General features: G+C 43.5%; 1 protein-coding gene across 2 annotated transcripts in view; it reads right to left on the bottom strand.

Annotated features, from left to right (window-relative positions):
* The window catches only part of clcn6 (chloride channel 6), a 47,694-nt gene that overhangs the window by 24,252 nt on the left and 2,641 nt on the right, over positions 1 to 20,801 (bottom strand). For both annotated transcript variants that reach the window (XM_038721583.1, XM_038721582.1), the window contains exons 7-20: positions 20,609 to 20,735; positions 20,308 to 20,375; positions 19,414 to 19,472; positions 19,197 to 19,329; positions 18,915 to 19,028; positions 17,410 to 17,576; positions 17,215 to 17,326; positions 16,605 to 16,734; positions 16,067 to 16,220; positions 6,364 to 6,520; positions 6,139 to 6,245; positions 4,699 to 4,885; positions 1,082 to 1,242; positions 818 to 974 (exon numbers count right to left, since the gene is read on the bottom strand). In XM_038721583.1, the coding sequence (XP_038577511.1) occupies positions 818 to 974; positions 1,082 to 1,242; positions 4,699 to 4,885; positions 6,139 to 6,245; positions 6,364 to 6,520; positions 16,067 to 16,220; positions 16,605 to 16,734; positions 17,215 to 17,326; positions 17,410 to 17,576; positions 18,915 to 19,028; positions 19,197 to 19,329; positions 19,414 to 19,472; positions 20,308 to 20,375; positions 20,609 to 20,735 (1,833 nt within the window). The remainder of the gene's footprint in view (positions 1 to 817; positions 975 to 1,081; positions 1,243 to 4,698; positions 4,886 to 6,138; positions 6,246 to 6,363; positions 6,521 to 16,066; positions 16,221 to 16,604; positions 16,735 to 17,214; positions 17,327 to 17,409; positions 17,577 to 18,914; positions 19,029 to 19,196; positions 19,330 to 19,413; positions 19,473 to 20,307; positions 20,376 to 20,608; positions 20,736 to 20,801) is intronic.

A 20,801-nucleotide genomic window follows, 5' to 3' on the forward strand; every position in this document is an offset into this window, starting at 1 on the left:
TTGTACAAGAGGCAATAGTTTGTTTCTGGAATAATTTATTTCTGTTTATGCTTAATAAACAATGGATTTGGGGGTGGTGATAGCGCACTTCAATCCCCCACTGTGACCCATCCACTGTGTCCCTGAGTAAGACACTTAACCCTAATTGCTCCAGAGGCGTGCGACCTCCGACCTCCGACATGTATAGCAATTGTAAGTCACTTTGGATAAAAGCTTCAGCTAAATGAATAAATAAAATGGATTTCTTTTATATCCCTGCAGCTTTGTTGAAAGTTGTTTATGTGGATTGTTCAAGTTATATTTACTTTAGTAAAGCAGTAATTGACCAGTAAGTATGTATGTTTGTACAGCAGTCAAATCGATGGTCACCTCCATAAATTTAGGTATTCTGCTTATCTATGAATCTCAGACTGGGCAATTCTTTTTAAAAATGTCCATACTGACTTATTTTTACATAATGTGTTATACTAGAACATTAAAATTATTAAATTTAATGCTAAAAATAGAAGGTAGTTAAACTAGTCCATTCTGAAACGAACTCAATAGCGCCCCCTTGAAAAGGTCCCCACTCCAGTGGTAAACTGGGTTAAAAAAATTAAAAATTTCCTTCATGTTTTTTAAGGAACTGAGGTGGAAACTGGCATCAAGGTGCCACCCAGTGTTGGAATCTATCATGCATTTGTCTCTAAGTATAGTAGAAAGGGTGGTCCTCACTCCAGCAGTTAATTAACCTGGACCTCACTATGAGGCACGTACAGGAATGTGTGTGTGTGTGTGTGTGTGTGTGTGTGTGTGTGTGTGTGTGTGTGTGACTGACCGACTGGTTCTCAGTGTAGCAGACCCCCCTGATGAGCAGGTTGACCAGCTGTGAGCGCAGGATGAGGCCGTGGAAGGTGAGCGGTCTGAAGCGCTCCTCCATGGTCCACTCCTCGCTGGGGGACTGATCTGGGTAGAGGTTGGGGTAGGGAGCGTGCCTGCAGGGGGACAGGAGGGCTGGGTCGGTACTGTGACACTGACGGATGCCAGGTTACCTGAACAGGTGGACCTTCTGTCTGCTGGAGCGCCTGTGAGTCTGTCCTACCTCCTCTCCAACATCTGCTGCAGCAGATCCTCGCCCTCCTCGGCCGGCTCCACCGCGGCGCTCTGCTCGTCACAGACGTTCCTCAGCTCACTGGACGGGTACGACTTCATGGACTGGCAGCGCCGCCGCTGCTCCCCTGCACGGGACATCACGCTGGACTTCTGCACGCGACAGTGGATGTGGGTTTACACTGAGAGGTCAGTCTGCTGCTGCAACACTCAACTTTAAACATTCACCTGCTGAGGCACGAAAAGTTGCTTCAGCCAAACAGAAAATAATTTTCTCATTCATCGATTTAATTCAGAAAATGTAACTGACTGATTCAGTTCAGTGAGGAATACGGAAAAACTTTTATCACAGTATGCGTAACTCTACATGGCGACATCAACAGTTATTAGAGTATTGAATATTTATGTAACTTTAATTCATAAACTGTTTATAGATAAATAGATCAGACAGAAACATCTGTTTGAGTTTAATCCAGTGTATTAAGAATCCAGTGTTTTATTCTTGACCTAACATAACCTGAGATATCAGAGTATGGATTAAATCTATATTTTTCTTCTTATCAACAATTCTCATGTTCAGACATCAACCTGTCAGTCCGTCCCTCAGTCCTGTCCAACTTCCTGTAGCTCTGACCTGCACCTCCATCTGCTGGCTACCCCAAGGTCGTGCCTGCCTGCCGGCGGGACGCTGCGCTCGCTCTGGACGTGAGGGCAGGGTGCGAATTATACATTGACAACCGGGGGGGTCAACTTTTTTTCCAGGTCAAAAAGAAAACCCAGTACAGCGCAGGTGCGGGCTTCAGTAAACTAAAATCTTACAATGCTTACAATATCCTTGTTTATGTAACTAATGCCTGCAGTCTGTAGATGATGAATTAAATTCATTACATCAGTTCACAGGTGCCCCATACCACACGACAACTTTTGCAGTCACACAGCCCCAAGTAGGCTAGTCTGTTCTACACCAAAACTGCCAGCAGCTCAGACCCACAAAAGCAGACCCACACAATACTGAACCAGAACCAAAGACACCATCAAAAAATACAGTCTGCATTATCATCTATAATGTATATGTTGTTGCTAAGCTTTATTATTATTATTATTATTCTTCCGTCATGTTTTTTCGTGCGCTAACTAGTCCCACAGCTTTTGACGTAGAAACTCTGTTCAAACTCAAGTTGTCCGGCTCAATGAGGAATGGGGTGCTATTACTTTCATTAATACCTTGAATACTTTCCAAATTATTCAAGGTTTTCCAGGAAAATTCTCCCATTGTAAGTGAATGGAGACTGTCAAAATCCTCCTCATACCTACTCCACTTTGAAAGCTCACCAGTTCAGCATACTTTCAGCTACACACGTGATTTAAACTGTAAATTGGTTACAAGAAGTTAATCTATTAATGATGCATTCAGCTTTTTGATATGTTTTATGGTTTGTTCACGGTCGCTGTTGAAGTTTTATGCTTTTTTTTAAGCTCTTTTCTGAGTTTATAATGGGTGTGTATTGCGTGAGTTAGAGTGGGTGACATCATCACTACAGTGTCGCAGGCTGGCAAAATCTTCTTAGATTTTTCTTTTTAACTCGCTGGCTTGACCACAATTTTAACTCTTTGTGCATAATTTTACACCAGAAACGTAGTAAATTTTGTTGTGGTTCCTCACATGTGCTTATTAAATCCCTCAGACTTATAGTTTTGTCTCTGTGTCCTTCCAAAGGACAAGAGTGACAGAAAATCTTCCATAGGCTTCAATAGTAAATTCTCCTCAGCATTTCTCGACCAGAGCAGAACGTACCAGTTTTTTTACTTTATCCAAACAAAAAATAGATCATATTGTTCAGAAATGCCTTCTGCCGCAGGTGGTTTGTTTGAGGCAAAGTCTCAGAGAGAGTTTCCTGTCTGTCTATCTAGGATAGCTGGTTGCCCAGGTGATGTTAATAAGCAGAGAGAGATCAAAGGGAGACACACACGCACACACATTCTCTCTCACACACACACACACACACACACACGGTCCTGTGTTCCGATTGGTGGACAGACATTAAGCTATTTCTTGAATGAAGTTAAGTGTACTGCATCCAGAGTACTGCATCTGCTACTACAACCACTACTACTGCACTAATTACTACTACTACCTGGTACTACAACTAACACACACACACACACACACACACACACACACACACACTGTTCTCTTCATTGGAAACAGTTGGGTCTCTGTGTCTCACGGTGTCACACTCTTATAGTCCACATGTCTCCCTCTCTCACAGTCTACCTGTTTGTCTCTCTCACAGTTTGTCTCACAGTCTTTTAGTCCACCTCTCTCTCTGTCTCACAGTCCGTCTCACAGTCTCACAGTCTTATAGTCCACCTGTGTCTCTGTCTCACAGTCTTATAGTCCACCTCTCTATCTGTCTCACAGTCCCTCTCACAGTCTCACAGTCTTATAGTCCACCTGTGTCTCTGTCTCACAGTCCGTCTCACAGTCCACCTGTGTCTCTGTCTCACAGTGTTTTAGTCCACCTGTCTCTCTGTCTCACAGTCTTATAGTCCACCTGTGTCTCTGTCTCACAGTCCGTCTCACAGTCCACCTGTGTCTCTGTCTCACAGTCCGTCTCACAGTCCACCTGTGTCTCTGTCTCACAGTGTTTTAGTCCACCTGTCTCTCTGTCTCACAGTCCGTCTCACAGTCTTTTAGTCCACCTTTCTCCCTGTCTCACAGTCAGTCTCACAGTCTTATTGTCCACCTGTCTCTCACAGTACACATGTACTGTGTTTTGGGTCTCTGTAAATTATATTAAACAGAGTACGGTGTAGACCTGCTTTATATAAAAAGTGCAATGAGATGCCTTTTGTAGTGAATTGGCGATATATAAATTAAACTGAATACATTTGAAATAACAAACATGGATTTTAACATTACCTGGGCAGGTGAAACTCCTGAATTTCAGAGTGAAAACACATTTCATGCTTATTGTAGAAAGACTCACAAAATACTTAAAATGAAATAATAAACTCTATATTGATGTCAAAATGTGTATCTACAATAACTAATCCTCAATTTCACTGCTCATGCCTAAACACCAGTGTTAGCTGACAATTACATAAAATATGAAATGACATAGGCTAGTGGTAATGAAATGCCAGGGTGGACTATCAGCTAGCTAACATCACATAGCTCATTTTAAGTAAAATAAATGCTAATTATGAAACTCTGAAGGTAGGAAAGTTAAGTGTATTAAAGAAGCTAGACAGCTAACTACTGACATTAACCTGCAGCATCTCCACCAGCGTATGATGCACTGGACCGGAGCAGCTGCGCTGTGAGTGATGTGGGCAGACAGACGTTGTACTAACGTCAAAGATAGGAAACGGTACAGTCCACTTTAGGGGGGTCAGAAATTGTATTTCCAGATTCTTGAATATAAGGCATGAATATGGGAAATATATTGTAATACAATGACAGGTAAGAAAGACCCCCCTGAACTGTTGTTTTTGCCCCTTTGGGGAGGTCCAAGACTTAATTAGAGGGGTCAAAGCCCCCCATTCCCCCCCGTAATTTGAACCATGCATGAGGGGACTACAAGTGTCCAGCGGCTCATGACGTACCTTGAAGCGGATGTTGTTGCTGACCAGGATGTTCCCCTTCATGAAGTCCCGCTCGTTCTGCCGGTTCTCAGTGACCACGGGGAAGGCGTGGTAGACGGTGGTGCGCAGGATGCTGACCAGAGACTGGACCCGGGTGTGGGGGTACACATAGGTGAGGTTGGGCTCCATGATGTCACTGGCAGTCAGCCTTGGAAAGATGAGGGAAACATTGAGAGCATGAACACTCACCCTGATGGTGGAAACACCCAGGGAGAGTTTATAAAGGGAAACATTGGCCCTGTGAAGCTGATGATGTACTGAGTGCACATCATCATCAGATATCCTGCAGCCTCATGATGACTCTTTTCACTTTTCTGGACAGGATGAAGATCCAGCGGTCACAATGGTTAATGCACTATTTTAGATTTGTCTGTTTTACATAATGAAAGGATCCCTGCCAACAGACAGTGACATTTAGAAACAGTCCTGCCTCCACGCTGCCCTGTGTTGCTCACAACGGCTGCACGTCTACCGGCTCTCTAAGTCTGCTGCTTTAGTTAAACTTGGTAAAACAGAGATGACGTGTGCAGTTTTTGCACCCGGTAACCTGTTACCTTTGGATGAGGATGGTCCTGAGGTTATTACTGAGGAGAGAAGGTCTTATTGACTTTGAGCTGTCAGTGTTTTCAGGCGGCTGTGAAGAGTCACAGAGTAGGACAAGCCTTCAGCACACTGTTAGCTGCTAGCTCCTGGTTAGAATCACTCATCTTTATTCTGTCTCTCTGGCGTCAACACTGCTAGAACATATGATTCATCTGCTCCTCTCCTCAGTTGTTAATGTGAACAGATAGCAGACCTGTGTGTTTATGTATAAGGACATTTCACCCAGGACTTGCTCAGCACTTTCCAATATATTTTTTAAGCTGTCCACAGAGATCCACTCATATAATACAAGACACTCTAAGGACTTCCATCTCCCATCGTGTCGGATGTCCCATAACCAATTTACAGTGAAATACAGAGGACCATTTACTGGCATCACTACAATCATCAGCTACATTATCATCATTTAAAAAAAACAGTAGATCTCTAATCAATGACTTTTAAGATCTTATTGTAATTCATCTCACTGTGTACATTTTTACATTTTCACTGCTGCTTAGTGTAACTAGTGTCACTTACATGGGTGGTATCTCTATAAGCCTGTTCTTGGCTTCTAACCTTCCCTGCACAGAGTTTTACTTTATATCAAGTTTTTTTTTCCAAACGCCATCATGAACATGAAACTAGATTTCTTGGTTGAACAGTGTGAATAAAACAGATGAGCAGAGCATGAATAAAGAGCTTTGTGTGATTTTAGAGAGCTTTCTGTGGATGTCGCTGGGCCGTATCAACAACATTCAGCAAGTCACCAGAATACCTGCACAAGTATACAGCTGTTTGTCCAACAACACATCTTACTTGTCCATCTCGATCTCTGTCTCCCACTCCAGCAGCGGCACTCCTCTCAGCTGGATGTGGATGTCATAGATGCCCTTGTTGAAGAAATCTCCCGTCCACTTAGCAACCTGACATTCACACAAAACCACAAGACAGGAAACACATCATCAACACATCTATTCAGCGATGTAACACCGTGATCTCATCAAAAACACCGTGGTCGGAGTAAATAACATGACAGTGTACCATTAGTGTGATCATAATGGGCAGCCCGTATGTGATTTCATTGGTGGATTCGATTAGGATGACAGTCAGACTGATGGTCATTCTGACCACACCTCCAAGGAAGGCGGCAGCTCCGATGAGAGCAAACGTCCCCGAGTAGATGTCCATTCCCAGTTTCCTAACAGAGGACAGACACACATTGAGAACCAGTATCCCTGCAGTCACTAGGAATCAAAAGAGTGGGAGTGAAGACTGAGACCATAAACTCATTAGGAAAGTGTTTACTGAAGTAATAAATCAGCTGAGAAGTAGCCTCATTTTCTCATAGACTTCTATCCAATCACACTTCTTTTAGTGGAGTCGCCCCCTGATGGCTGTTAGAGAGAATGCAGGTTTAAGGTGCTTATGCATTGGCTTTACTTTTTTCAGACCTGGTCTGCAGTTGAAAAGTCTTTTTGCTCAAGAAGGTTCCTAACTGAGTGAAATGCCTGGAAGTATTTCAGCAGCAGGTTTTTGTTTTTTTCTTCACAGTTGAAAGAGAATTTTCCACTTTGGTAGAACGCCAATTCCTCTCAAGTTTCCGTGATATTTGCTTTAATTTGCGAGTTTCAGTGTTATACCATGGAGCTAACCGTCTTTGTTTTAGTATTTTCTTTTTTAGAGGGGCTACAGAGTCGAGTGTCATTCGCAGCGAGCCTGCAGCACTATCAACAAGATGATCGATTTGGGAGGGACTGAAGTTAGCATAGGAGTCCTCCGTTACTTTGTGACTTGATAATGAATTTAGAGCTGATGGAATCGCATCCTTAAATTTAGCTACAGCACTATCAGACAGACATCTTGTATAGAAATTTTTGCCCAATGGTGTGTAGTTCAGCAATACAAACTCAAAAGTTATCAAACAGTGGTCGGATAAAGAGGGATTCTGTGGGAACACTATTAAATGTTCAATTTCAATACCATACACCAAAACAAGGTTGAGGGTGTGGTTAAAACAGTGAGTCGGTTCATGAACACTCTGAGAGAAGCCGATGGAATCTAACAGAGAGATAAACGCAGTACTGAAGCTGTCATTCTCAACATCCACATGAATATTAAAATCCCCTACAATAATAACTTTGTCCGTTTTAAGGACTAAAGTTGACAAAAACTCTGCAAATTCAGAGTACGGACCAGGTGCTCGGTACACTATAACAAAAAGAATTGGTTGCAGTGATTTCCAACTTGGGTGCGAAAGACTAAGAACAAGACTTTCAAATGAGTTATAGTTTAGTTTAGGTTTAGAGCTGATTAGTAGGCTAGAGTCGAAGATAGCTGCAACTCCACCTCCTCGGCCTGTGCCTCGAGGAATGTGAGTATTAATATGACTGGGAGGGGTGGATTCATTTAGGCTAACATATTCTCCATCACCCAGCCAGGTTTCAGTAAGACCAAATAAATCAATATCATAATCTGATATTAGTTCATTTACTAGTACACCTTTAGAAGAGAGAGATCTGATGTTTAAGAGTCCACATTTAACTCTCCTATTCGTTTGCACTATTGCTCTTGTGGTTTTAATTTTTATGGAGGTTTTTATGCACAGCTCCTCTTCTGTTTACCTTTTTAAATAATTTTGATGGTCGGGGGACAGACACCGTCACTATAGGATTTTCACTAAGTAACTCCTGAGAAAACCATTATAACCTGTAAACCCAATATCTCACTTAACTCTATATTCATGCTGGACATCCACTATGAAAATGTTAGAAATGCCTACATAGCTGAATAATGATAAACACGGTGATACTGTTTCTAAAGTAAGAAAAATGTGAGAGGGTTTGTAGCACTCCGCATTTTCTCTGAGCTATCATCGGTCCTGGCAATGATGGCCACCAGCTCGTTGTTATTATTTACAATGGAAAGCTTGCCTTTTTTACTGTGCTGCAGAATATCATTGGCTTCTTTCAGAGTGACACCTGCTCAAGCCACAACCAACTCCTCCCTCTTTGTCATGGCCTCTTCCAGAGGTTTGCAGTGGTCTTTTCAGAAAGAACATCAATATCTCTGGAGGTAACGATGCCCACCAGTTTGCTGCCCATTTTGCCCGTCTCTGACAGGAATACCAGAGAAGCCATGTCTTACTTTGGCCTCAAACACGTCCCCAACTGTGTGGCGATGACTTATCACAACTGGGTCAGTGATAAAAATCTGCTCAAACCTCTTGACCTTGCGGACCTCACTGGCTTGGAATTCTGGTGTGCAGTTTTGGTGAATGATGCCAATACCTCCCATTAGTGCCATAGCAATTGCCATGGCTGACTCAGTGACAGTGTCCATGGGGGAGGAGATGAGAGGGGTCTTAAATGTGATCTTCCTGGTCAAAGCTGAGGTCAGGTCCACTTCATCTGAGGTAAAGTCGATAAAGCCAGGTAAAATCAGGAAATCATTGTATGTAAGGCCGTCTTCGAACGAGAAGAGCTGCTGAGCTGAGAGCCCATCTTCAGGGACGTAGCCTGTACCACCACTGATTAAGTCATCCGCTATGCTTACTGAGCCCACGTTGACCAAAGGGAAGCAACTTTCCAGCTGTGATACTACATAGAAAGCAGTCTAAAAAAAGTGATAGTAGACACAGCGATTCCTTCTACCTCGATGAAAAAAATGCTCTTCCGTGGCTCCAAGATGTGAGTCAGGTAAACAGTAAAGTGAGTCAGAAGCGCTCGCCTGTCACAGCAGACAGAACTAGTGCGTGTTGGTGTTATGTACTAGCAGTCCCACATCCCCTCTCATCACAGAGGAGTATTTAACCCTCTGCGTTTTGTATTTCAGCAGCAGTCATGATAAGAGCGGTTCAAATTCTCTAAAAGCTAAGGAAAGGTGCTTCCTTTCTTACCTCCTTTAGCATATGGTACACTGGACCCTCCTTTACCAAAGGAAATGAGTTAATGCTATCCCACAATTCCTTGCAGCAGCAACATTTAAAGTGACGCACCTTTCTCAAACTCAAACGATAAAATCTATCAACCACATTTTGCTAAATCTTTGTAATACATGACGGACAAGAATGCATGGAAACTTTATTCTATATTGGACTCATTTATGATTCTTTGGTTTGTTTTCTTTTGGCTTTGTTGAAATCTTAGACTGTTTCAACACCTTGTTATGCTTCGGATTGTTGAACTATGCCATAAAGTGTTGTACCTGAATTTTCGACAATAGAAAAAAAAAAGAAATCCATGTACCATGACAGATAAAGCACGTTGATCACCATGTAAGTTACCACTGGCTATCAGGCCTTTTCTGTCTTATGCCATAACTTGCTAATATGCATATTAGCAAGACCTTAACTGAGACCTTTATGTGAGCTATGTCACTAGTCTTGATCAAAGTGGGGATAATGTTGAAACCGGAACCCTATATGCCTTTTTGCTACCTTGGTAATAAATAACTATTTTCACCGTGTTGTCCACCTTTTGACAGCCTGCATTAAAACAACACGGGGTGAAGTGTCAAAGATGCACTTTTTGTAGTCCATCTTCAGAACATTATAGTTTCACCACGTCAGTAACATCCGCCGTCATATAATTACATAGCCTAGAAAAGAGCAGTCGGATTCTCTGAATCCCGCAGTCGTCTTTTCCTAAATCCATCTGAATTCTTTCCTTTACCTCATGACATTTTCCATCGAGGTCAAGGAAAAGTGTTTAGGAAAGGACCTTTTTTTTTTGACTTTTTGACCGCAGACCTGGAGGTTCCCGCTGGGCTGATTGTGGTTACAGTCAGCTGAGAGGAAACCTGCCTGGACCTGAACGAGCAGCGGGGACGTTCCCAGGCTAGGGCTGGGCGGTATATCAGTATATAATGTATACCGATATAATTAAAAGAGATATGAAAATAGACAATACCGTTTATAGCGATATAGTTTGATGTTGAGTTAATTAATATGTTTCTGTAAAGTCCTGCCAGTGTTTGCTCTGCCCCTCTGCGTGGTCTGCACGCAGCCATCTACTTACAAACGCTCAACAACATGGAGGGAGACACAGTGCTGGTTGACACTGTTAAAGACCTGGCTTGTAAAAAGAAAAGCATGGTTCAGTCAGTGCTTCCCACACATATGTGACAGGGCCAGAAAAATGAGTAACCGTTTTTATGCATCTGGTGTGTTTTTTTTTATTTGCAATGTTTTATTGGTGTGTTGTATTTTTATTGCATGCAGAGGGTGTTTTAGCATGTTGTGTTTTAACCATTGGTGTGTTTTAATTTATGTGTTTTTTAAGTTATTGTACCTACTGGCTGGACTGCCCTTAAACACCACACACCTCCACTGACGTGGATGGAGGGCAGGGGGCAGAGAGCAGCAGAGGAAGTCAGCCAGCTCGTCGGGCGCTGAGCAGGGGGCATTGAGCAGGAGGACAGCAGTTACGAGAGACCAGTGGGGAAGTAATCTGGTCTGCAAGGAAGCACCGGGCTGATTTGGACAGAGCCAGCAGCAACACAAGTACAGACGACCGCAGCAGCCAGTGTCCGCCAACGCAACTCCACTCAGGCCTGGGCGAACAGTGCGACTGTCCCCTGGGGAAACCCCGAGTAACATTTTGAGTATCTCAATTTAGGCAGCACAGAGGACCAGGACAGGGGAGGGCTGCACAGTCGGGATCGTGAGGCATAGGATGCGGGTTATTTGACGAGATCACACTACTCGCCAGTGCTTCCTTTATTGTAGGACGAGCGGTGAGGACTGCGGAGCAGACGGAGCAACCGGTGGAGATGCTGGGTTTTAATGCGACGTACCTAGTGACGAAGTTTGTGTGACACGGCTTTAAGGCAGCAGCGACGGCAGGGTAGACTGCTCCTTCTCCTGGTAATCCTCGCTCTGACACTATCCACCCGCCATAGTGGGATGGAGGAATCGGCCGAGTATGGTGGTTATGGTACCTCTGTGTCGGAGTCCTAGGGCTCAGGGTTTTGAGTGTATTTTTAAACCCATTTAATTGGAACTTATCACAAACGGCCACGCCACACATACACTTTACTTTGGCGAGCCGCCGAGATTAGTCGACACACTGTAGCATTTATCAGAGAAACACGTTGATTGTTACAAGTCGCCACACTGGATATTTTACAAGAGCGGACCAGGTCAAGCGACAGTGAACACACCAGTCACATGTCATTCGTTAGCTACCGCTCTGACACTACCCACCCGCCATAACCACGTTGGTTTTGTTTTGATAGGCTACGTCGTCAACATGCCTCCTCAACATGCAGCTCGGTGACTTTATACACCCTAGCCTACTACTGATGGAGAAAGTCATCGAAGCTGACATGCAGGGAGAGAGAGACGGTAAAGCCCCTTTTCCACAGCAAGGTACCAGCTCGACTCGTCTTCTTTTGGTTTTCCATTGTGTAAAAGTTGTACTTATACCTGCTACCAGGTACTTTTTTCGTATCACCTCCGTCTTAGCTGTCTTCACATTCTGAGCAATGTTGAAATGCAGTGGCGACTGCGCCCTCTATTAATAAACAGTAATTACCTTTATATGTGTGTTTAAAATGCACAATAATGTGTAACAATATAGGGTAAATAATTATGTTTTGGGGTGAAATTAACTTCCTGCTCATCCAGTGATATCTTCTGGGGCGCCAGAGAAATCGCCCAAGCAGCACAGCTGCGCAGCCAATAGCTGACTCTGGCTGCCACAAGATATGCCCATAGCAACAGAAATTAAGCCATTCAGCGTCCTCAAATCTGATCCTGAAGGGCGCTCCAGGATCTGCCCCAAGCACAGTCAGTGGTAGAGGGACACGTGACGTTGTTGACAAGATGAATACGGAACTCAAGACCGACGCTTTCGGCCTTGGCTAGCTGGATGCAATGATTTAAATACCTTATTTTGCTTCCCATGCTTGCTTTTTAAAACGGCGGGGACGGATACAACATGGACTGTGTACGAGTGCACATATGGATAATATGGTGAAGCTAGCCATGCTAGGTAGAGTAACATCGGCCATTGCGCGGCCACAGTGAGACCGCATCCTCTGACAACCCTGCCATTTTCAGTAGATCTTGTTGCCTCGCTGGACAGTGTGTTGGAGGAGCACCTTAAGACAGCTACTGTTTTCAAAGGCACCTCAAAGACAAAAGAAACTTTTGGACTGTGTGCTGTTAGTTCTTGAAGATTACGTTCAATAGGAATGTTTATTCTGGCAGATGAGACAATTGATATTTCCACCCACTGCCAGTTAGCGCTTGTGCTGTGGTACATAAAGAAGGAGAACAACAGCTGTTGGCTACAGAGGTTAGCTGTATAGTTTATAGACAGCTCTGAAGTGTTAACGCCGGTGTCTGCTACGGCACGTTACAGTAGGCTACTAACATAATATAATATATAATTTAATATATTAAAATATTGCCCATCCACATCTTGTAAACAACTCTGTGTTAAACGGCGGCTTGGTTGTGAAGGGAACAAGTAAAATACGCACATGGTCTTGGTTAACACAGACAGTGGTCACAAGTTGATCTGTCTCCCGTTTTAAAGAGTGATGGCTGGCTGTTTGCTCTAGAAGTTTTATGCCACGCCGACTCTTCCTGTTTTCAACAGCTGTCGTATCTACGACAACCACAGACGCATTCGGCTGACGGCCACCAGTTAACAGGGCCACTCGTTAAACCGAAACACCGGTATTATTCCGAGTTATGCATACTTGCCGAGAATTGCATGCACCTCCGAAAACTGCTTTTAAACGCTATAATGTATATAATATATCAATGGTGATAAATGATTCGAAGTATATATTTTATGAATGTTTAGAGTCGTTAATTATTTATTACACTTAGTAAAAGTAGCATTCCTTATGATTCAGCTAAAATATGTGGTGATAACTGCATTTGATCAGTGTGCGCATCAAAGTCTGAAAAGGACCTTATTAAGAGGTGGTTGCATAATTTGGCAGAACTATTGACTGCATAGGGCAGAACAGATGTTGGAGGCTACCTACCGAGATTTGCATCCACCTCTTTTCTGAGCATGAATTAGCGTTACCTCCTGCGAGGTGCATGCAGTTCTCGGCAGGCAGGCAGAATTCGGCACCGCTGGAAGCATCTCAGAAGAGTTTTAGCAGCAAACCCTGCAGCCTGTTCCACGTTATTTATATGTTATTAATTTGTCATTTTTGTGCTTCAACTAACTTCTTCATAACTTTATGTATTGTGTGCTCTGTTTCGTTCCGTAATCTTCAGGCTGCATTTCCCACAAGGAGCATTTCAGAATCAGAGCATTTTACCTGCCTGATTTTGCTGACATGTTTAGATTTTGTTGATTTAGTAATCAGTGTTTACATTTTGTGCTTCTGCTATGATTAAGTAGGCTACGTAGTTAAATGATTTCCTTTTTGTGTCCGTTTTAACCGTGTTTATTGTTGTTTTACGATCCGGAGTCTCCACGGGGTGTTTTATTTTGAATATTGACCGGATTCTCTCTGCCGTTCTGTGTCTGACTTCCTGCCTAGTTCGATCAGCTCTGTGTTGCTTGACGCATCTTCCATCAAAAAATAGAGCTGCTACCTATTGTCTGCGGAGCGGAGAGCCGCTTCTGGGGAGTCGGTGGATTTTAGCTGTTAAGATGTGGTTATTTGCAGTGGTGGACAGTAACTTAAGTTGGCCTACTGTACTGCAGTCCAAATTAGAGGTAGCCTATTTGTACTTTACTTGAGTCTTTTCTTTTCATGCCACTTTCTATATTCATAGGGGGGTGCAATGGATAAGACACATGCCTTTTGTGTGAGAGACCCGGGTTCAATCCCCCACTTTGACCCATCCACCATTGTGTCCCTGAGCAAGACACTTAACTCCTCATTACTCCAGAGGCGTGCGACCTCTGACATGTATAGCAATTGTAAGTCGCTTTGGATAAAAGCGTCAGCTAAATGAATAAATTTATGTACACTGTTTATGCTTTTGTATATTAATAGCCTATAATAAAATAATATTGCCATTAATCATTTAAGAAAGCACTGTTATCCTGCAGTTAGTGTTAAATTGTACTGGGACGGTAACTGAAACTGACTGGATATGGCACAGCCTCACCTAAAATATTTTTCACCAGCCGCCACTGTTGAAACATTTTAACTTAAATCAAGAGACAGCTGTGTGTGCATCCCTGGTGTGTTATGTCGTGGCAGTTGTGTGTGTGGTGTCGCTATGACGAACAGCTAGATTGAGGGGTACTATCTGCAATGGAAAACAGAGGATGGTCGAGGTGAGTTGAGCTGGTTTAAAAAAAAAAAAACGGCATAAGAAGCAGGGAACGCTGACGTGTTTGCAGTGGAGACGTTCAGTGAGTGGGAAGAGAACTGAAGGAGGCAAATTCAATGAGTGATAGTCTACTTAAGATGTAGAATGAAGTACAAAGATGGCAATGCGAGGTACGGATGACTAAAGGTACCCTGTACAATCAACCCTTACAATACACAACCAAAAGACCTAACACATCCTAATACAAATAAACAAGAATGAAAACACAAACAATCCAATCCAAATACTCCTTCAAAACTGAATAAAAACTCAATCTAATTAGCATTTAACAACCATTCACCACATGCTCGATTATTATAACTGGGAGTTTGTTCCATTCCAATGCTGCCGTGTACAAAAAGGTGTTTTGCCCAGAACAGCTCTTAAATCTACAAGATACTATGTCTGTGGCACTGCCTTTAGTTAAGAAGCTATGAGAGTTCCCAATAAGTTTAAAATAACCTTTAAAATACCTTGGTTCATTCCTATGCAAAATCTTTTGTGTTAATCTCAGTTTCAGCTCCCTCACCCTGTTTTTAACCGTCAACCACTTTAATTCCATACTTTGAGAGAAGCAGACCTGGGTCCTATTGTTGAGGTTTAAAATCAACCTGACTAATTTATTCTGGGCCATTTGAAGTTGAACTTTGTCCTCCTGGGGGTGCTGCTAGACCAAATAAAATACAAAGTGTGGCTGAATTAAAGCTTTTACGAACATTTTCAAAGTTTCTTTGTTTAGAAAATGAGCCTTTCATGCCAGAAATTTAATTTTGTGGTTCACTTTCGTGATAACCCTTTGAACCATACTCTCTCCACTCAAGGAACTATCTAGGTCACAGCCTAAATATTTCCCACAAAAATACCCAGGCCAGTATTCTCTCTCTGTTAGCTGTGTTTGGACTCCACCAGCTCCTGAGAGAAATATCTGGCCTTTTAGCTGCTAAATGCCCCACTATGTTCACCAGCTGCTCTCTCAATGTGGAGTACAGTTTAGTTTGTCTCTGGAAACTAAGCTGATGCAAGCGCTGAGTAACTGAAAACATTGAGCTAAAGAGCTGTAGAGTTTCACTTGACACAGACACCTGATAAACTGTTGATATAAAACATGTTGTAGTGGACGTGTCAAGATGCCAATGATATTTTTAAGGCTGCACTACTACAGTAAGTGGACATCTCCAGATGTTAGTGTGGTAGTAGTAGTGCTTTGTGGCCCTGATGCTTCCTTTTCCTACAGCCGGACTAACTGGGACCATTTACTGCAGCTTATGTGTGAAATATTGTAGAAATTTAAATTTAAATTAAATTTAAATCCCTCACAGACGCAGGTACTTTTTGTTTTTTCCAATTAAAGTCAGATTTTTGTTGATGACTCTTTTATTTTATGTCCAGTGGGGATGGGGGACAGCCAGACCTGGGACATAAGAACATTAGGAGAACGTTGTTTCTTACACTTTGAGGATGTTGGCAACCAGACGTCCAAAAGCCGCCCCGCACAGCAGCGAGGGCACAAAGAGCCCACTGGGTAAAGACACACCGTACGTCCAACAGGCCAACAGGAAGTACAGTAGGAAGAACACTGACAGAGTCACAGGGCTGAAGGTACCTGAGGGGCAGAACAGGAGGCAGGTGTTCAATAATATATACCTCCTTTACATCAGCTCATTATATGCGTTAACCGACAAATAAAAAGACACCGTCAGATTTTACTCAGAAGGTTTTAATACTGGAACACAGAATTATAACTCCTGACAGTTAGATTCCACAGGATGTCTCAAACTGGGTTTCACAAATGAATCATCTTTAAACCCAACCTGTGGACAGAGCATGTGAATATAAAGCATCTGAACATGTTTAATTATAGTGCCCCCTTATAATAATGACATTAACACTTTTAATCCAGAGACTAGAGACAAAACAAGAAAAAATAGGAGAATTATTTGCTTTAACCATCGCAGAGCTGCTGTGCTGTGGGTTAGGCTCGTCTCACCTTCCTGGTGGAAGAGCTGGTGGATGGCTGCTTCCTGCGGGTTGAAGAACAACGTGGCCATGTCATTGTAGGTCTTGTTGGTGCAGAAGAACTGGCGGACGGTTGAGTTGATGTCCTCACTGCCGGACAGCTGGAAACAAAACTTAACATGAGACCATAAATACATGAATAATACATGAATTTAGAGTCTGCTGAGGACTGTGCTGCGTTTAGCTTCAGTTAGCAGGAATCTGCAGTGTGAAAGTACAATGGAGAACCAGAAGACCTAGAATCACAGTTTGGTCAGAACTTCCCAGCAGTGACCTGGCTCCAGCAGCATGAAATAGATTCACCAATGAAACATGATGAGTTAATGTAAGTTTATTTAAGTGTTTGCTAAAAGCAACAGCTCCTGCAGCTGCAGCACTGACGGCGCTGACTGAACAAGAATCCCACCGTGGGTTTAGAGGTGGGGAACCAACATTACTGTAGCCAGGAGACCAGATTTAAGCTTTTTTATATGGAAACTGGATCCAGGCACCCTGACCAGCCTCTGCTATGCTGAAATCTGAAATACTGGTTCAGTTGTGGACTTGCAGCTGTAGCGGTGCAGGAGGGAGCAGACACTTACCGTGGTGTTGTGGGCTGTGGGGGAGGACAGGTCCCGACATTCGCCCAACACCATGGAAGCTACAAATATCACCACTGTCGTCACCATGCTAACCAGCAGACTCTCCAGGACTCTGGGAAGGGTCAGAGGTCAGATCAGCGTCTGTGACTACACGCCTGAGAGGTAATTAGTGTCTCTGACCTTCTGGATAGTCACCTGATGAACTTGGCCTTCGGGTGGATGTGGCGGATGCGGTATTTCGCCAGACCCTTGTTCATGCAGTTGAAGAGGGCCCCCAGCAGGCCACCCACCACCCCCATCAGGACAAAGAAGGCCAGGTCCACTGCTGTCCACAGGTGGCAGTTCTTATCTCCATCTGGACACTGGTGAGCAAAGAGCATTACTGTGCTGCTACGTCACGTATCAAGCTGATAAAGATTCTTATTAATAAATTTAATTTAGAGATTAAGATTTTCAAGATACTCAACAACACTTTAAACAACAAGTACATAAAAGCTCCTCGACAAGGAAGGTCAAGACATTAAATGTAATGGTAAATGAAAGTTGTGGAGTCCTGCATGGTGGGAACAGGAAGGAGTGTGGTGATGGAGAAGGTGGGGTAGGTAGGAGGGGTTAGGGTTATGGAGGGCTTTGTGAGGGAGGAACAGGGAGCAGGTGAAGGTTTATGTAGGAGAGGAGTGATGTTAAGGCAGTTTTTCAGAAAAATAAGAGCCCAGGGCCGGATAGTATCACAGGCAGACTGTTCAGAGCAGCTTTGTGAGGTGTTCTGTTTTATTATCTTTGGAGCAGTGAAGGATTCCAAAGGTGTGGAAGGAGTCCATTGATGTTCCAGTGGCAAAACGTGGAAATCCAAAAGAGCTAAATGACTTAAGACCAGTGGCATTGACATCACAGGTCATGAAGTCATTTGAAAGGTTGGTTAAAAGGGAACTGTTGGAAATGGTGGAGGAGGCTCTGGACCCCATGCAGTTTGCATATAGAGCTGGGATGCAATAGAGGATGCCTCAATCACATTACTTCCTGTATAGACATCTAGAAAGTCCTGGATTTTTCATCTGCATTCAATACTATCCAGCCACATGTCTTAGGCAGCATGCTTTGTGGGCTGGATTGTAGATTGTTTAATGTGTAGAGGGTGAGAGTAAATGGCTGTCAGATCAGCGCTCCTCCTCCTGGCTCCCCTCAGGGCTGTGTCCTGTCCCCTCTGCTGTATGTTCTCTACATTAATGACTGTAGAAGCCAGCACGAGGACAGGCACATCCTGAAATTTGCTGATGATACAGTTACCATCAGCCTGCGTAACAAGACTGAATCTGAGCGCTCTATCTTTGACCAGCAGGTTCTTCGTAAGTCCAGGTCTATACTAGACTGCAAAATCCATCCTCTTCATTCTGAGTTTGTAACTCTTCCCTCAGGTCATTGATACAATTCAAGTACAATTGGAGCAAACTCCATTGTTCCCTGTGCAATAACCCTGCTAAATCGTCTCAGGTAACATCATATTTAAAGATGATATGGTAGGCTTACTTATAGTGTACTGTATGTACTTGTTACATCTTATTTTTGTGTGTTTATTTTTTGTGTATTTGTGGTGTTTATTCTGATACTTGTATATTTTTTATCTTGTGCCCTGACTGCAAGTCAAGTTTCCCACTAATAATAAATGAACTGAACTGAAGCGATGTGGTCAGAGTGACTACCTTGAACTCTCCGAAGTTGAGCAGCCCAGGAAGCTGGAAGGAGCCCCACTTGTTGAAGTTGATCCCCGAACGGAAGAAGTTGAGGGTGAACGTGGCCGACATGGAACAGAAGAGCTGAGGAAGGGAAAGGGTTAATCACACTTGATGGTCAGCATGCGTCAGCTCTGACAGACTGAGGCTGTCAGCAGGATTCATCTTCTGGGGAACATGAATAAATCTATAATCTGTCCAGTCCAGAGTGAGCAGAGAGAACCTAAAGTTATAAGGTATAAGGTGACGTACCACTTTCCAGGTAAGGGCCTGGTTCCAGAAAGAGGAGCCCTCCTCCAGACTGAAGAGGGTGCCACCTATCGGAGCACCGAAGGCAGCAGCTACTCCTGCAGCAGCGCCGGCTGACACAAAGTCTCTCTTGTCCCTGAAGAACAGCAGAGACACCATCAGATATGCTCTTTACATATTCACAAGCAGTGAACAGTGTGTTTGTGATGAGAGAGAGCACCTGTCACTGCGGAAGTAGGGAAAATCAAAGTTGATCCTCTTGAAAGTGATGCTCTGAAACTGATAGAAGGAGAAACACCTGATGAACGGACCATTTATCGACACAGTCATCCAGCAGAATCATCTTAACCTGTCAAAGCTAAGTCCAGTCGCAGAGTCAGATCAAGTAAATTTGTGTTGTGTCGAGACAAAGCTGAGCTGAAACTGTTTTCTCAGGTCAGAAGAGAGTAGCAGGATCAGAATAACGTCATGCAGCACCGTCTTTTCTACCTTCAGAAATGAAGAAATGATCTGGCAGAACGAGCTGACTGACAGAAGAATCCTCCACCGCTGCAGGACCAGTCCTCGCTGTTTTACAGGAAGCAGCAGTTTCGCTGGGGGTCTTTAAATGCTAACTAACCAAAGTGAATGCTGTTCTTATGAAACAGGAACATCTCAAAGAAATTCTGTTCATGGTTTACATGTGAGACTCATCCCTGTGATCAACTAGTCCATTATGGGGCTGTGCCCATCTTAGTCCAGTATCTTTAAGGCCCCAGTCTCTGGGTTTGGATATGTTCTGAAGTCTAAACCGACTTAAACATTGTTTGGTTACACTGCTTGGATGACCTTAACAGGACCACCGGAACATTCTATGCTTTAGAGAACTGGCTCTGTCTCATATTTTACACAATGTCCACACAGTTCAGGTCATGTGACTTGTCATCTGTCCACAAATAAAGGAGAAATCTTTTACACCTGCACACAGAGAGGTGAGGTGGACAGAGCCTCCATGATCTCTCCAGTGGGATCGATGTGGTTAAATAAAGGTTTTATATTCTGCATATATAAATATAATCAGACGTACGAACCTAGAATCTTAACACTATAACATACTGTGTTCAGGATGATGTACCTGAGGAAGGCCAGCTCCCACAATGGCGCCGCTGTGGATCATTGGACCTTCCTTCCCCACAAACAGACCTGAGAGGACAAACAGAGGCACCGACCAGGACTCATCAGAACTGCACTTAAACAACAGCTCTGAATCTTTCAACATAGCTGACAAGGGGACACGTCCCAACACTGCTCTGTCAGAACTTTCTGCTTCCCAGCTGCACTCACATGTTCTTAGTTCTGCATTTGTGGAACCTCATCGTCATTCTCATTTGTGCACAAATTGTTTTTACACATTCACAACCTGTGCCGTGCTTTACCTCCAGCCACGCTGAACAGGACTCCAGCAGCCTTGCAGAGGAACGTTCGCAGCCGGACGATTCCGGGAATCTTCACTCCGTTCAAGTAACTTTTGATTTCTGGGATCCCCGAACCTGCAGCTACTGGCTGGGACACCAAGACATAGCATGTTAGCATCCACAGCATGTTAGCATCGTCACATCTCTGCAGATT

The sequence above is a fragment of the Micropterus salmoides genome, unplaced genomic scaffold (genome assembly GCF_014851395.1).
Source record: "Micropterus salmoides isolate LMB-PRFRI ecotype aquatic unplaced genomic scaffold, ASM1485139v1 Ms_hic_scaffold_16, whole genome shotgun sequence".
Lineage (NCBI taxonomy): Eukaryota > Metazoa > Chordata > Actinopteri > Centrarchiformes > Centrarchidae > Micropterus > Micropterus salmoides.